This window comes from Scomber scombrus, chromosome 7 (assembly GCF_963691925.1).
Source record: "Scomber scombrus chromosome 7, fScoSco1.1, whole genome shotgun sequence".
Lineage (NCBI taxonomy): Eukaryota > Metazoa > Chordata > Actinopteri > Scombriformes > Scombridae > Scomber > Scomber scombrus.
This window is the reverse complement of record NC_084976.1, coordinates 25,504,020-25,520,590: the sequence shown is the minus strand read 5'-3', so window position 1 is coordinate 25,520,590 and position 16,571 is coordinate 25,504,020. Positions and strand designations below refer to the sequence as shown.

Below are 16,571 nucleotides of genomic sequence, written 5' to 3'. Positions count from 1 at the left end.
GTTGTAGCTGTTTTTTACTAAACATATGTAAAACATCTGGTTGTGTTAAAAGGTGTGACAGCTGGAAATTTACTGGTTTTGTTATCATAACAGCAGTAGTTTTTAGTAAGAAGAACAGTCACACTATTGTCACACTGTGCAATAACTTAATTGCTAAGAACCTCTCATTTACTTTCTGTCTAAAATTTACTTGATGAATTTTTTTTTTATATATATAAATTATCCTGGCTGCGTAACTATGTTTAAACTCTTTATAGGATTATCAACCCAACAGAAAAGCATGACAGGTGCTGTTACGGTATTCCTCATATGCTGTCTCCTTCAAGGTAGGCTATTTATTTACTTTTGGTGATTTTTGGATGGTTTGGGTTATTTTTGTGTGTTTGTGTTGAATTTTAAAGGATATGTTCACAATTTGTCAAGTTTGTTATAACAGGTTTTTCTCACTGTGTGTGTCATCACTCCTGTTCATTCTGGCCATTAGAAAATCCTCTAATGTACTTAAAAAGAAATTCTACACACCTTGTTTTGAGCAGAATGTATTTAAAGTTTATCTGAAGATTATGAGTTAGTCAAATAAAGTGACACTTACAGTCTTTGTCGATGGACAGTGTTTTTCTGTTCCGCTACATGGCAAGGATCATAATAAAAAGAGGGAAATAGGCACTAAAAAGACAGTAACTTTGGAAGATATTTACTTGATTTGATAGCTAAAATAAACTTTTAAATACACTTTTGCATGAAAGAAGGGCCATGGATTTTGTCCCCTTTCACTTGTATGAACAGGAGGATTGATTACAGCAAGAAAAATGTTTAAGTGTTCATTCAGGCACCTAAATATGTTTGTTAACCTGTGTCTTTAAATTTGTGACATTCAATACTTATTGTAATATTTCATTTTTGTGTTATTATTAATGTTCCACCTCAGGTTGCTTGTGCCAAAACTGGGCAGCCTTCATGCCTCAGTCTGTACAGGGACTGAGTGGATCCTGTGTGATCATCCCCTGCAGTTTCGAGTTGCCCTCACAATGGGAAACATCGCTGGATGATTCTTGTAAAGCCATATGGAAGAGAGGCAGCTGGATAAGAACGCAGGTGTTTGATTCCAGCCTCACTGGAGCCAGTGCAAGCGCAAACATCCTGCAAGGAAACCTGACGGGGACATTGCTTAAAAAGGACTGCACCACCATCTTCTACAACATGCCATCTAACCATTACGACAACTATTATTTTAGACTGCAGTGTGACAACATGCTGAAGTACAACTTTCAAACGAGTGTTGTTATTAATATTCAAGGTGACTGTTATGTCTTGCTACTCACATGTAAAGCCACTTTTTTTAAAGCATTGTTGAGTCCCTCTTATCATTTCCTCACTGTTTTACTCCTCAGATTCACTGCCCAGACCTACCATAACTCCATCCAGACTGGAGGTAGAGGAAGGGACCACAGTGAGGTTGAACTGCTCGGCTACAGCTCCATGTCCCAGTGTGCCTCCAGCTCTGACATGGACACCCAGTTTAGGTGACACAGAGGAATATGTGGAAACTAAAACAGTGACCTCTGTTATAAACTTCACCGCTTCTTACGTCCACAATGGCCAGAAGATCTCCTGCGCTGCGCTCTACAACCGAGAAGTTGGCGGAAGTGACCTTTTATATGAAAGAGGTTTCACCCTCCGTGTTCTTTGTGAGTACGCTATTGATATTTTTATATCTTGCTCATGTCGTGCTGTTGTGTTTTGACTCAAATCACATCATGTTATATCATTTTATGTAATGTGACATGTTAGTAACTTTCTAACTGGCACTACTAAAAACAACTTTTGGGTTGCCACTGTAGGTTGTGAAAAATGTGTGTGGTGCTCATCCTCCACTAGCATAACTTGCTTTGTCTTTTTTGTATAGCTCCTTATTTAATCATGAACAAAAAGACCCCTGAAATGAATAGTGTGACTACTACTGCACAGTATCTCAACCAAACCTCACATTCAGTTTATTAACACATGCAGCCTTGATGACTTAAAAATGAGAAACACCTCATCTGACCAAAATTCTCTTCCAGATGCTCCAAATAACACATCAGTCAGTTACTCTGGTCCTGTGAAAGAGGGCAGCTCAGTGACTCTGACCTGCAACACCAATGCAAACCCAGCTGCGGACAGCTACACCTGGTATAAAGTGGACGGAGATCAGGTGACGCCTGCGGGTTCTAGGAAGCAGCTTTCACCTACAGTCTCAGAAGTTGACAGCCAATTTTACTGCACAGCCAGTAACAGATACGGAGCCCAGAACTCATCCATCACTCTGATAGATGTACTATGTGAGTGAGAATGATACAAAAAGACAAATTACATGTACTGGACAGCAACGTGGGCCTGAACCCATACTTGTGTTTGTTTTTTCTAGTTTCTCCCAAGGAAACATCAGTAATCATTGAACCTTCTGGTCCAATAGTGGAAGGTAGCTCTGCTACTTTGTTCTGCAGCAGCCGTGCCAACCCACCTGTGACCAACTACACCTGGTATAAAGATGCTGAGGAGGATAAGGAGCCTGGGCCGAACCTGGTTATAGACAGTGTCGAACTCAGCCACCGTGGTGACTACCACTGTGAAGCAAAAAACGACCTGGGAGAAGAAACATCTGCAACGATTCAGTTGGACATTGAGTGTAAGTTCCTTTAACACAATAATGACATTGATTAGCACCCATGACAACAAAACTGTATGTTACCAGTGTGTCCGTACGCTGAATATGGCTTTACTGTATATTTTGTCCAGCTGTGGAAACCCAAACATGATCTGGGGCCAAGACTCAGTGACAGGGCCTCAGTAGATGTCTGGACCGTGGACAGTAACCCATTGTCATGTTGCGTGACAACCTCAAAATCTTTTCTACATCAGTGGTCCATCACGACTGAGCTCTGTTGTATGTCCACATGTCTGCCAGTGTGTTAATTTATGTGTAGATGTTTTGTTTGGTGTGTGTCCTCATTAAGGCATCATTTCCAACCCCTGAAAATGTTTGGGTTGTCTCGGTTTACTGAAAAGACAACTTATAATTGAAAATTAACTTGATTTAAATGGTAGAAGTATGTGTAAACCTTTTATAGTGTCTAACATTATACAATTTATTTACTTAATTTGCTATTTGCTTAATTTTACTGAAATTTCAAATAGCCTAATTGTTGAAAGGTACAAAATATTGCAAGAGGTTTGGAGCTTATTCTTGACTTGGAAACAGCTGTTGTTACCAGAAAGTCTATTTTTTTCTAACTTTTTAGCGGTGTGAGCTTTCAATCATATCACAGAGTTTGCCTTGTTGTCACAGAATTTTACAATTTCTCTTCTTTCTTTCTTTTTCTTGAGATACTTTCCTGAATGGGTGCTCAATTTTTTTTTTCATTCCAGCATCAAAAAGGAAAAAAAAAAGGAAAAAAGTAGATATTGTTATAAACTGAAAGTGAAAATGTGAGGCACATTCCAGGAATTGTTGTATATCACTACACCCCTTAAACCCACAAATAGGCAATAACCTTGGAGAAAGAACTAACAGGATTAAAATTTCTTTCAGATCCCCCCAAGAACACCTCAGTGTTGGCTGACCCCTCTGGTCCGGTGCAAGACGGCAGCTCTGTGACTCTGACCTGCACAAGCGTCGCCCATCCAGCAGAGTTGAACTTCACCTGGTACAGAGTGGCAGAAAGTGAAAAGGAGATGGTGGGGACTGACAGAGACTTCACCCTCAATGTAACCAAATTTTCAGAGGATCAGTATTACTGTGAAGCTCTGAATGTCCACGGAACTGGATCCTCTGAGTCTGTCATGATGGATGTCACATGTGAGATTTACTTATTTACTTATTCTTAAATGTGAGCCTTTATGTTTCCCGAGAAGCTTGACAAAAATATGTCCAAATAGCCAAATACCTTCTCCTCTCCTCCTCAGTTGCTCCAGAGATCCTGCCTTCCTCCTACTGTTACAAAGTTTTATCCATGATCCGATGTTCCTGTAACAGCCAAGGAAACCCGCTTCCCTCCCTGGTTTGGGAATTGGCCGGGGAGCCTGTCAATCACTCAGACGATCTGCCAATCAGAGTAGTGCCCCTGGGGAGCATAGACATAAGGAGTGTCATCACCCTGCGCCATCTGGATGAAGACATGCCCTCTCTGATCTGTCTCAGCATCAATTCACTGGGCTCTGATAGTTTCACATTCAACGTGTCGGCCAGTGAAACTCAGTTAGGTCTGCATTTATATTTGGCTTTTTTTAATCATAATTTGGTTCTTTTAGTAGTACTGATCATATGTATTGTGGCTTTTCAGGTATCCATCTTGAGTCTCTGTTGATTGGTTCTGCAGCAGGAGTGTTGGGGATGCTGCTGTTTTGTGCTCCTCTGCTGCTAGTCCTCTGCTGGTGAGGGACATGAACTAACTAACATTACTGTTAACAAAATGACATGTTGGAAACGGGTTGCAAAATTGCAAAGAGACGCAGCTAGACGTTGCTGTTGCTGCTGTACTCACCTTATATCTGAGTCCAAAACAGGCTTCCACTAATTTAACATTGCACTTCTATTTTCAGACTAACCATGGACAGTTTAAAAAGTATATCAAAAATGATGCATGTTTTTGTGATTTCACAGCTAGTAACTATTCATTGTCCAATATAGAAGTTAAACAAATGTGGTGTTTTTCATCTTGTGTTCCACAGTTAAACTTTTTTTGTTGTCATTTTTTTGTATACTGTATTTTTTTAATGAAGTAGAAGAAGTAATTATCATTATTAAAACCAATGTTTTATGTGTCTTTAAATCTAGTACTCTAAATATAACAATGACATTTTGTGTTGGTCCTTCAGTAAGAGAAAGAAAGGCAGCCTTTCACCTGACAAGGATGTGGTGGACGTTTCAGACATTTTAGTTACTAATGGGGTGAGTTTTTGTCCTTACAGACATACTGTATGTGTATGAAGCATAATAGTGAACATTTACAGATGCATAATAACATAACCTTCATGTGTCCCACTTGTACAATACCAAAAATGTCAAATGTAAAGGACCAATTTTTGCTTTTTGCAAATAAACCTGCAGTCAGATGAGAATATCGATAGGAATCATCTCTGTGTGATCAAGAGAGAAATAAGTCTTGGTGAGTTTAGCGTAGCAATGACTAGAAGTGAGAGGAAAATGTCAGGCTTGCTCTGTTAAAACGGAAACAATCTGCCATCCAAGAACAGAAGTCTTTTTTACATAGACTTACATAGCCTTTGTAAGCTTGGAAGGTGTATGTAAAAAGGCAGCTTTACAAGGTTTAAATGTGCAAAAAGTATCCAAAGAAACTCTTTAACTTTAATCCTGCAGCATCTCCTTCTCTGTTGTCTATCTATATGTCCCAAATACTGTTTTTGCTAATTGTGGAAGCAATGTGCATTACACTCCACTCATTTCTCATGGTGATCTGGGACACTGAGTGCACATCTTTGCAAAAAACATAAACAGTTTGTAACTGTAAGATATAGCCATTATTTGAAATTTGGTTTTTGCACTCTCTGCTTTGAACAAGCAAACAAGTATTTTTTCCCCAGAATGTTGGTATGTCTTTTAAACAGTGGATCATAAGTCAGCAATGCCAACATGACTGACAATCTATCTAATTGAGCCTAAATGGGTCAAGAGAAATGCTATCTCTTCTCAATTTTCTGAAGCAAATTGCTCTTGTTTTTTCCATAGACCAACCCTTCAAAAGTGGATGTAATTTTTGTCAATAAAGCCACCATAGAGGAAGGAGTAAAGGAGGACCCATTACTCTATGCCAATGTGGACTTCACTAAACACCAGGCGAAGTCAGACAGTGGAGGGGAGATAAGAGGCCTTGCCTCCAAGACTGCCGAGTATGCTGAGATTCGCCTGCACTCCAGAGGAAGCAATGGAGGAGAGGCAAAGGATGAAAGAACAATTGCAGACACTCATTTTGGACAAGGTAGTGTTTCATAGGACAGGTCAGTGGTGAGGTTATAGCTTAACAGTAGTGAAATGATATTCTGGACTTTACTATGCCGCACTTGTGTTCAGCTCTCAGTGGCGGCCCAGCTGAGATCAACCTCTGAAAGCCTGCACTGTGGGCAACTTTATTCAAAGTCAGGATAAGTGATGTCACACATTTGTGACTTCAAGTTCAGCTCTCAGCTGTTGTCATTATAACTTTTCTGTTAATCTTTCTTGTGACTGAAAAAATGTCTAGCAAAACAAAAACACCATAAAAATGATTTTAATTACCTCATGTTGCAGATGCTGGGGATGAAACTTTAACCTCCTCACAGTAAACCATAACAATAACTGTTCCCTCCTAATATTAGACTCACAAAATGTATCCTTTATTGTGGTACTGTTGATAAATTATGCCACATCTATTATGTCTGTCCATGTTTAATACTTCAATGCTAACTTTTGTCTTACAGTCCAATTGTAAATTCATTGTTTAAAAGCTTGCATAGACAGCAGGTAGACAGTCATATATGTAAAAAAAAAACAAAAAAAACAACAACAACTATTGGTTACCTTTATTCAGTGTGACTTTATAATACATGAATATGTTTGAGCTTGATTATAAAAACAAAGGAAGCCATTCATCCTGCAATGGAGCTGGCAGTTACACAAAAGTGGTAGTTAAAGCAGTTTATGCATATTTTATAACAAGCCTCAGAAAAAGGATTTGCAGCTTTACAATATTACAGCCATGTCATTCTGTGCTAGAGCACATTCCCAAACACTAAACAATATCAGTAAATGTGTATCTAATATTTCATAATGTGGTATTTGATATTTATAATATTTCATACATACAATATAACAGTAGTATTAATAGTAAAAAAGCATGATAGTAGACTGATGAAAGTCTCATTTAATAAACAAACCCTGATGATTTGATTATGAACATGTTAGCTCAGGCACAACTTGGCTATACTTTTTAACATAGGATTAGTATATATACATTGATGGATTTATTATGTGTCTTTACTCAGATTTTGACTTCTGAGTATTGAGTAACATATTCCTCGTCAGAGCTGCTGGTGTCTGTGTTGGCTCTTTGATGTCCCTGCTTTGCGTTAAAGATCACCTGTGTATAGTTGAGCTCTGCTTCATCCTCACTGGTGTCTGTGTTGGCTCTCTGATGTCCATGCTTTGCGTTAAACGTCACCTGTGTGTAGTTGAGCTCTGCTTCATCCTCGCTGGTGTCTGTGTCATAGTTTAGTGGATTTGGAGATTTGGCTGCTCGTGCTTTACCCAAGTTCTCATAGACCTCCAGCGTTTCTTGTTTATTCTAAGAGGATAGCAGAGAGTGGTACATGACTGTTGGTGCTATCATTTCTGAAAGTATCTGAATATAATGCACAGCAAAATTAATATAAAAGACTCATTTCATCTGTATTAGACTTGAAGGTGTTTTCCTTGATTATGTCATTGTCTTTCTACACCGAATGAATTTCCAAACAGGAAACATCCTAAAAGTAGCTCTATTGTAATAATTTACTACAGCAGACATCAAATATTAAAATTAGACATTAAACAAAATGAGGTAACACTTTAAATTATTGCCTGCAATGTAGAGCGTAATTATTCCCAGTTTACAGTGTATTTTGTCCTGGTTTACAATTCAGCTCTACTTACTGTACTCAGATTTATTAAGTGCTACAGAACTCATAACCCCATCTTCCCCAATACATCCAGCATTGTTGCTCAATAATGGTCATACTGTATAATAATAATAATAATAATAATAATAATAATAATAATAATAAGTAAAAATACTTATATGTAAAGTCCTCTTAAGTTCCTTCCAAACAGCCAAAAAAATTCATTATGAATTGGTAATAGTGACGCTAATACAGTGGGGCTTAATCTAAAGTGTTAACCACAATAAATGCTATAATGTTATAAAGTCCTGAACAGTATAAACATTAAATGAACATGCTGGGTGGGTGGCTGACCTTTTTGGGTAGCTTTGGCTTGGATACCACAGCATATGTGTCATTTCCCGTTTCTGACTGCCTGTTAAAAAGAAAACAAATTATCACACAATTTGCCATGTTATCAAATATTTTGTGACATTACAAAACTTAAAAAATTAACAAAAATTCGTACTTTTTCTTATTTCCAAAGTGTAAAGCAGTGTTGTTGAGGGCATCATGGTTCATGTGTCCACCTTGTGTTCGGTTTGGATTTTGTGTTGAGGAACCCTGAGCAGTTACAGACAGATGGCTCCAGTAAATGTACAGAAGTAATTGAATCAGCATTGATGCCTTAAAATGGATTGTGCTGCAAGACATCCGGTGATTCATTGCTCCACAATACTGAATACTCAATGATTACTGTACCAACAGACAGCTATTGACAGGACAAACTGTGAAGACTCAAATACCACACAGCGGGCAAAGCAACAGCTTGATCAGTCTCAGACACATCTGCTCATGTAAAGTAGGATGAGAGTAGGCCGGTGCAGATGTTTGCACAGTGGTCTGGCAAATGCTACAATTTATGTTAAAGTTAAAAATATACAGAGCTGTCAAAGTCCTATAAGATTAAAAAAAAAAAAAAAAAAGATGTATTCCACCCAAATTAGTAGGTTATTTTGTGGGAGTAAGATACAGTGCCAGTCAAATGTTTGGACATTTTCTCATTCAAGAGAATGGGAAGGTGTGTCCAAACATTTGAATGGTACTTTATAAATAATATTCAATATCATGTTGACACAAATTAACATCTTCTGTGAACACAATACATGTTTTCAGTTAAAAAGAAACAATAGCTCAGCCTTTTTATTATTATATTAATTGTAATAACAAGGATGCAATACTTGTTTTTCTAAATTTGAGCCTTTACAGTATATTTAAAGCCAACATATTTATAAGTAGGTTGGAGGAAACCTGGGATGCAATGGGCCTTTGTTCAGTAAAACATAACTGAAAAGTTAGTTGATTAGTTAGTTACAGTATTTGTACATGTTTTATGTGGCTGTCTTTAGGAAACAACCTCTGTCATATCAAAGTTAAACAACACTGAGGGATGATGCCAGAGGCTCTGATGTGCTGACTTTCAGTCCCTAGACTTAGTTAATCTCCATTAACACTGGTTCCACCAGTTTCAATAATAACAAAATTTAACTTCTGGTCTTTCATACTCATCTTTCCAACCCAGGCTTTGTGTTATAAATGAATACATAAATAAATGAAGTATCCAGCTACAATAACCCTGAAACATCATTAGGGTTTTTTTCTCTCATACTCTCCTCAGAGCACAATAAATTGTGCCATGCTTTTCACAGTCTGAGTAGTACTCATTTTTGAGTGATTGTACCTTTTAATAAATGACAATATCATTCCTACTTCCTAAAAAGGGATTTTTTTTGTAATTTCTGTAACTTACCTGGATGACTGAGAATCTTCACAGACATCCTTCACTTACTGTTTTCTTAATGTGGGTGTTGTGCAGCTTGCTTTGAACCACTTGACTCACCTGTTTTGCGGGCAAATTCAAGGTGCAGTAAACAGTGTTGATGTTGGATGCAGCTCTGTGGAACAATAATGACAAGAATAAAAACATGCATACTCAATGACTGACTGTAATAAATGACAGTGCGGACTCTCATCGAGCTATTCATGTCTGAGGGATCTTCAATAGATGCTTTGACTACACCACGAGCAGCGGCCCATCTGGCCAACTTTCCTACAGAGTGTCCCTTGTCCTGGGAGGAGACAGTGTGTATGTGTGACTGCTGTCTTACGTTCTGTCTGGAGGAGGCTGGCATGGTTGGGTCTTTGGCTCGCTCGTCAGATTCCTCCTTATGTTGTCATTCCACCAGGCCTGAATGGGTTTTTACACACACACACACACACACACACACACACACACACACACACACACACACACACACACACACACACACACACACACACACACACACACACACACACACACACACTTAAAGATATGCCATTTTTGTCTAGATGTGTTCAATAAAGAGAAGAAACGCTGCACAAATGAGTCATCACCAAAAAACTGAAACGGGTCCATCCAGACCGTCTGTTAGAGGTTCCTTGTTGAATTGATTGCTTCCTCCTGCTTCTGAAATCATAATGATATGCGCTAGTTATACATACCGATTACACACATGTGAAATACATTTTATAAAATCAAATTATTACTCATTCACATTTTACCTGATAATGAAGACAAGTGCGATAATTATAAGAATAAAAAATAACACGAAGATCAAAATCTTTGTCAAGCGTCCTGTAGAGGGAACAGAGCGTCAGTATATACAGTAGATACAGAGTTGTACAGTACACATACAGTCATAACTCTATTCTTACATCTTTATATCATATCCAATAGGCTACAGTGTTTTCCTTCATGCCTAAAATTATACACCCCCTAGAAATGCACTCACTGTTGAGAAACAGCTCGACTGGATCGGACATTCTTTTATCTATTTCATTTTCTGCAGTGCAGTAGTAGACTCCCGGTTTGTCTGAGTTCACTGTGTAGTTCTGATGGTATGAAACTTTGATATATCCCGGGTAATCATCCTTCTCCATGTACCATACATATCGTTCAGCTTTGGGATAAGAGAGACTGCTGCAGCTCAACGTCACAGCATGCATCCCGTCCTCCAGCTGCTGCACTGCTCCTCTTGTGACCGTTGTGTGTTTTGGAGCATCTAAGCAAGAACATTTGGGAGAAACAGATTTAATTAAATGTATTCACTTAACATCTCACTCTAGACAGTTGAAAGAATGACAGCACAGAATAAAAAGATGCTGTCTCTACCTTTAAAGCCACTATGTGTAGAATTTGAAAATATATGACTTTTGCGCCCACCCAGTGGCAAATAGCAATGCACTCAGCCTCTTACACACTGATAACACCTCGTGACACAAACTGATGGACTCAAGTAGATCCCACCAAATTTCATTAAAATGTCTCATCTTTCTACAAAAATGTGCATCATCAGACTTACTTTAAAGCTACTATAAACCCCCACCACCCTTGAAAAACAAGGAGCACACAGCTGCTTTTTTTTGTGCAATGGAAGAATGATTAATTCATGTTTGAAGGCACAAAACGTCCATGCTTCACATCAAATATCACATTTCAACACTTTCCCAGCAGTAACTGCTACCATGTTGACTGTCCAAATGCATGTTATAATGACTTTTAAAGGCAGCAGATGTGCACTAAATTTATAAGGACAAAATGTTAATGTTTAACATACTGCATGCTTCACATGTTCTAATGACACTTTTTTTTTATTAGAGTGTGTACATTGTGTCCAAATTCAATTAAAATAGTTGGATGTAAACATTTTCTTATTATTTTTTGGGGTAAATATATTTTTAAAGTCTAGAGACTCCTGTACAGTGTCATTTTGGCATCAGACAGTCCAACAAATTTTCCTATTCAATGATTTATTGTATTTCCTACTAGTTCATCCATACACCTTGATGAATGCAGTCTACTCACATTTGACATGAACATAGACTGGCTGTGATTTTCCAGATCCAAGTTCATTAGTGGCTGTACAGCTATAGGATCCACTGTCAGATGGAGTGACAGACTTTAGAGTGAAAGATTGAATCCTTTTCACAACGACATCTTTCCCATCAATCACCTTCATCCAGGTGACAGACGTCACTGGTGGCTGGGAGTGGGCACTGCAGTCCAGCGTCAACGTTTGATTTTCAATTACTTCAAGGCCCGGTTGAGCTTTTATGGTCACATTTTGAGGAATATCTGCATTTACACAGAATATGGTAAAAAAGAGAAGAGTCATATATAAACATGTTCTGTATATACAGATACATACACATATAAGATATATTTCTGTTTAGTCAGAGGGGACCAGACAAGGTAAGTCTTTGTCCATAAAGGGAGTAAACTATAAACTTTATAAAAGCAGGTAGACAATGAGCATGTGTAAAATATAATGTATTCTAATGCACAATAACCCAGCAAATGAGAGACAAGGGGACTCAAATGTTGTGGTTATGTTTAACACTTTTTTTAACCTTCACTTATAATGAAGTATTTTTACATTGTTGTATTGGTACTTTTACTTAAGTAAAGGATCTCAGGACTGAAAATGAAAATACTCAAATAAAGATTCCTCAAAATTTCACTTAAGTACATAGTACAGTACTTGTGTTATATACAGTACCAGTCAAAAGTTTGGACATACTTTCTCATTGATGTGAATGGGAAAGTGTGTCCAAACTTTTGACTGAAACTCTATGTAGGTACATTCTGACAATAATCCAACCCATGTTTAAACTGTCTAGTGCTCAATGTGACTCAATTTTACATGCAAAAAATAAATGATGAAGATCTACTTTTTCAATTTGAAATAAAGTAAAGAGACAATTAATAGAAAGTTTTAGTTAGATATTATTTCTTTCATGTTCAGACAATAAAAAAGAAAATACACCACTGAATCACTCACATTTCACCACCAACTTCCTCTGTGTGCTTCTCTGTTCTCCTATGCTGTTGTTGGCGTAGCAGGTGTAAAAGCCTGCGTGGGCTGAAGTTACGTTAAATCCGTGGGAAAAAATGTTCTTGTGCCCATCATTAGCTGACTTAGTCATATGCCACTCTGAAGACCGAGCGCTCGATGTGGAAGTCCTTGTCAAGGTGAGACTTGACGGCGGGAAACTTTCAACGGTGCAGCTGATGGTTATGAACTCACCTGACCTGACCTCGGTATCCATAGTCAGCATGACGTTGGTGGGAGGATCTGTAGAGAGGAAGCAGCTGTGTGCTTGATTTTTAGCAAGATTCATTCATTATGAACACATTATATTACAACCATGAACATGAAGGCAAACTGCTCTGAAAACTTAAATAGTGCTTGTTTATTGATTGAGTCAGTCGGGTGTAAATACTGATTTTTATAATTCTCAACTTGATGAAAAGGTTTAGAGAATCTTTGATATTATAGAAGATTGAACAATCACTTACAAAGTACTTGTATCCATAAACTCTCGCTATTGTCCCCTGTACCGATGATGTTGGTGGCGTTGCAGGAGTAACATGCTTCATCTGCCCTTTTCACACTCTCGAAATATAGGCGGTTGTTAGAAGTTGTGTTGGACGTCCACTGCAAGGAGTCAGTCCATTTATTTTCGCTGTAACGGTACCAGGAGTACTTGTTCGGGGCAGGATTGGCTTCAGTATTGCAGATGACTGTGAGGCTCCGACCAACTTTCACACTTTGTCTGTTTGTTTTCACAGAGCCAGGGATTAAAATGTCTGTCTTCCTGGGCCTGTCTGAAAGAAAGAAATAACTTTCAGTATGCTTTCAGTGGTGATACACTCTGCCTGACAAACATGCAGTGCAAGGAGCTGCAAAACTTACATTCAACCTCAATTAGAAATGTCTCAGATCTTCCAGAACCTGCAGTGTTATTGGCTTCACAGCTGTAATTACCACTGTCTTCAGGTTTGATCCACGGAACATAATACGTTTGTTCCTTTTTAATGCATGCGCCATCTTTAAACCAAGCATAACTGCTTGGTTGTGGGTTGCTTGACTTCACACTGCAATTTAAAGTCATTTCAAGTCCTTGTCTGATTGGAGGCCCATGTGGTGTCATCTCTATCATAACGTTAGGGGCATCTGAAACAGAAGATTCCCTCAAATTGATTAAACATTATAATCTATGAAGACTAAAGTATTGTAATTCAAATTAAGAATAAAGGACCCAATTGTCAATGTTTTTTTCCCCTTTTTTACAAATACCAAGTAAAACATCAAACTGGTACTGTAGGTTAAAAAGCACTACAGAAGTATTATTACAAGTTAAAACTAGAGCCCAACCAATATATCAGTCAGCTGATATTGGCCTATCACAGCTATATCGGTATTGGTGTTTGTCTGATATGGGCTGATATTATTTTTAAAGTTATATAAATGCAATTTTATGTATGTTTCATCCTTTTTAATTAAAGTTTAATATACACATACTTTATTTTAAATGTAGTGAGTTATAATTATTAAATTCCCAGTGAAGTTTACTGTTAATGCACTGATATCATTTTATAAAATAAACTGTAGAAACAATTGTTAAACTGTAAAATATCCTGTCTCCATTACATATCTGTCTCATAACCACATTTCAGGGATCACTGTAAAACATGTGCTTATGTATATATTCTGTGTACAAGATATAGCAATCACTTTTTTTTTTTTAAACTACCTAATATTGATATCTGCATCGGCCCCTAGTCAAAACCACTGAGAATCACAAACACACATGCATTACTATCATTCAAGTAAAAACATACTAACATGTGACATCAATTAAAACCGGGTTCGATCTTGTTTCCCCATGCTCGTTTTGAGCTTCACAATAGTATTCTCCACTCTGTGAAGCAGTAATTGATGATATCTCCCAAATGTCTTTACCCATCTCCATCTGTTGGACTTGGGCTCTGGCTTTTTTAAACCAGGTATATGTGGGGACAGGGCGTCCTTTGGCGGAGCATGTGAAAGTCACAGTTTGTCCTTCTGTGATGCTTTTAGGGCTTACCATAGCGGACGTGTCTTTAGGAGCATCTGTGTCAACAAAATGGAGAGAAATAAGACAGCCGGCATAGATGGATTGCAGGTCAAATATTCAGAATTCAGTTGTGTTTGATTTTAGACCTCGTAAAGAGTTGGCTATAACTATTCTGAATAATGTTATGAGTGTAATCTTCAAGTACCATTACAAATGAGTTTAGCTAATTAAAACAATACAACTGTGAAACTGAGTCAGACTATTTTTTAGATACCTAAATAACATTTTATGTTGCAGCACTGCCACCCAACTCAACTGCTTGATTTTCAAAATACATTTAAAGAAACAGCTGCTGAAAATGTACTTAATTTACAGTTATTTACCTCTATATTACCACTAAAAGCACATGACTGAGTAATGCTACTTGCTAATTCTGAAATCTTACTTTAAGCTTTAATTTCTTCAAGGTTTCTTTTTCAAAAGATTACAAATTATAGGCCTTTTTTTTTTACTACTAAATGTTACTGATGTTAAACATTTCACATCATCACAAAACATTAATAACTTTGATTGACCTGTCAATTACTTGACTTCCAATCTTTTGACTTGTGATGCAGGCATGACCTTTAATTTACAGTTGGATTATGAATTGTTCCTTTATATAGTAAATGTATACTGCTGTAGTAAATATAACCATTGTAATATAACATAAATATACCCTCCACACCTAGTAACTTACATTCTACTACTACACTGATATTTCGAACCATACATCTGTCTGGTTTATCGTGTGTTTGGCATGAAAACTCTTTCCCATCATCCATCCAGTTGGCTGTAAAGCTGACCATGGTGCTTTTTATGCTTTCAGTCGGTGTGATGCTCTTTGTAGGTAGATGTGTCAAACCTTCAATTTGTGGGTTTGATGGACATGAATTCAAAGTAGAGCATGTCAGTGTTACAGTCTCATTTTCCTTTACTGTGGGTGGTTTTTCAAAAATGATAGGGCATGGATTTTCTGGGGGGGGGGGAGAAAAAAAATTGGGACATCAGCAGGAATGTAATGTTGTTTTTGTTTGCAAATGATGAATACAGCAATAAATACATGTTTATATGCATGTCCAATACTTAAGCTGAGAAAATATTTAGTTAAAACTAATGACATTACCATCAGCCCCAGCTGTAATTAATGTTTACTGATAATTAGTAAATGTTAACACACTAAACTAATTTGTTAGCATTCAGCTCATAGCATCACTTTGCCAGCACCTCATCTAATTTTATTCTTGATTTATTTTTATTTTTATTTTAACTCAACCAATTAGATCATTTATCTCTCCAGACAAATTTCTCTATGTTTGCATAAAACCTTTTATTATGTCTTCTGATTGTTTTACTTACCGTGAACTGTGAGGTTCGTCCCAGTTTTGGTGAACCATTTATCTTGGAGTTTGCCTACATATCTCAAAGAATAGTTTCCACTGTCCACTTTGGTCAGGTTGTTGATCAAAATACTGCATTGTGTTTTTGGTGTTAATGTCCATGATGAAGAACCGATATATTCTACTCTGCCTGCATATTCTGCACTGACAGGACGTTTCTGGATATTTGAACTGTAAATAACAGTTCCATTAAAATCAGTCCCATTCCAATTTGCATTCTTCATCCAAAACCAGTACACGGATGAGCCTATTTCCACGTCTGTGGTGATGTTGCATTTTATTTCAATGCATGACCCCTCTTTAGCTTCCACTTTATTTTGTAGTTGAAAAGGATTGTCACGTGTTCCACAAGAAAATTCTGTGGTGGTGAAAACATAAGCAGAAAAAGTCAGATAATATACATGACGTCAATGCAAAGCTTGTAAAAACGAAACATTGGTATCAGAGTTGAATAATAAAATTCCTACTTTTTATCAGGGCCAGAACTATCAACCACCCGACTGTCTGAGCTTTCATTTTTCTTGCAAGATTACAGCTTGATATCTGAAACTGAAGAAATAAAAAAAAGCAGAACAAAAA

General features: G+C 37.5%; 2 protein-coding genes across 2 annotated transcripts; one reads left to right on the top strand and one right to left on the bottom strand.

Moving 5' to 3' along the window:
• Positions 1-280: 280 nt before the first annotated feature.
• LOC133982870 (myelin-associated glycoprotein-like) lies at positions 281-6,034 on the top strand. The gene is made up of 10 exons (XM_062421720.1): positions 281-326; positions 929-1,297; positions 1,392-1,688; positions 2,064-2,321; positions 2,408-2,668; positions 3,572-3,838; positions 3,946-4,237; positions 4,294-4,413; positions 4,858-4,930; positions 5,729-6,034. The coding sequence occupies exons 1-10, from the start codon at positions 281-283 to the stop codon at positions 5,990-5,992; spliced, it is 2,247 nt and encodes a 748-aa protein (XP_062277704.1). The 3' UTR covers positions 5,993-6,034.
• A 947-nt stretch (positions 6,035-6,981) lies between these two features.
• On the bottom strand, positions 6,982-13,106 carry LOC133982873 (B-cell receptor CD22-like). Its single transcript, XM_062421722.1, has 10 exons — positions 12,495-13,106; positions 11,519-11,788; positions 10,446-10,715; positions 10,216-10,288; positions 10,048-10,120; positions 9,780-9,859; positions 9,512-9,566; positions 8,141-8,235; positions 7,987-8,047; positions 6,982-7,319 (listed from the first exon to the last, which is right to left on the bottom strand). The coding sequence occupies exons 1-10, from the start codon at positions 12,832-12,834 to the stop codon at positions 7,017-7,019; spliced, it is 1,620 nt and encodes a 539-aa protein (XP_062277706.1). The 5' UTR covers positions 12,835-13,106; the 3' UTR covers positions 6,982-7,016.
• Between the last annotated feature and the right edge of the window lie 3,465 nt (positions 13,107-16,571).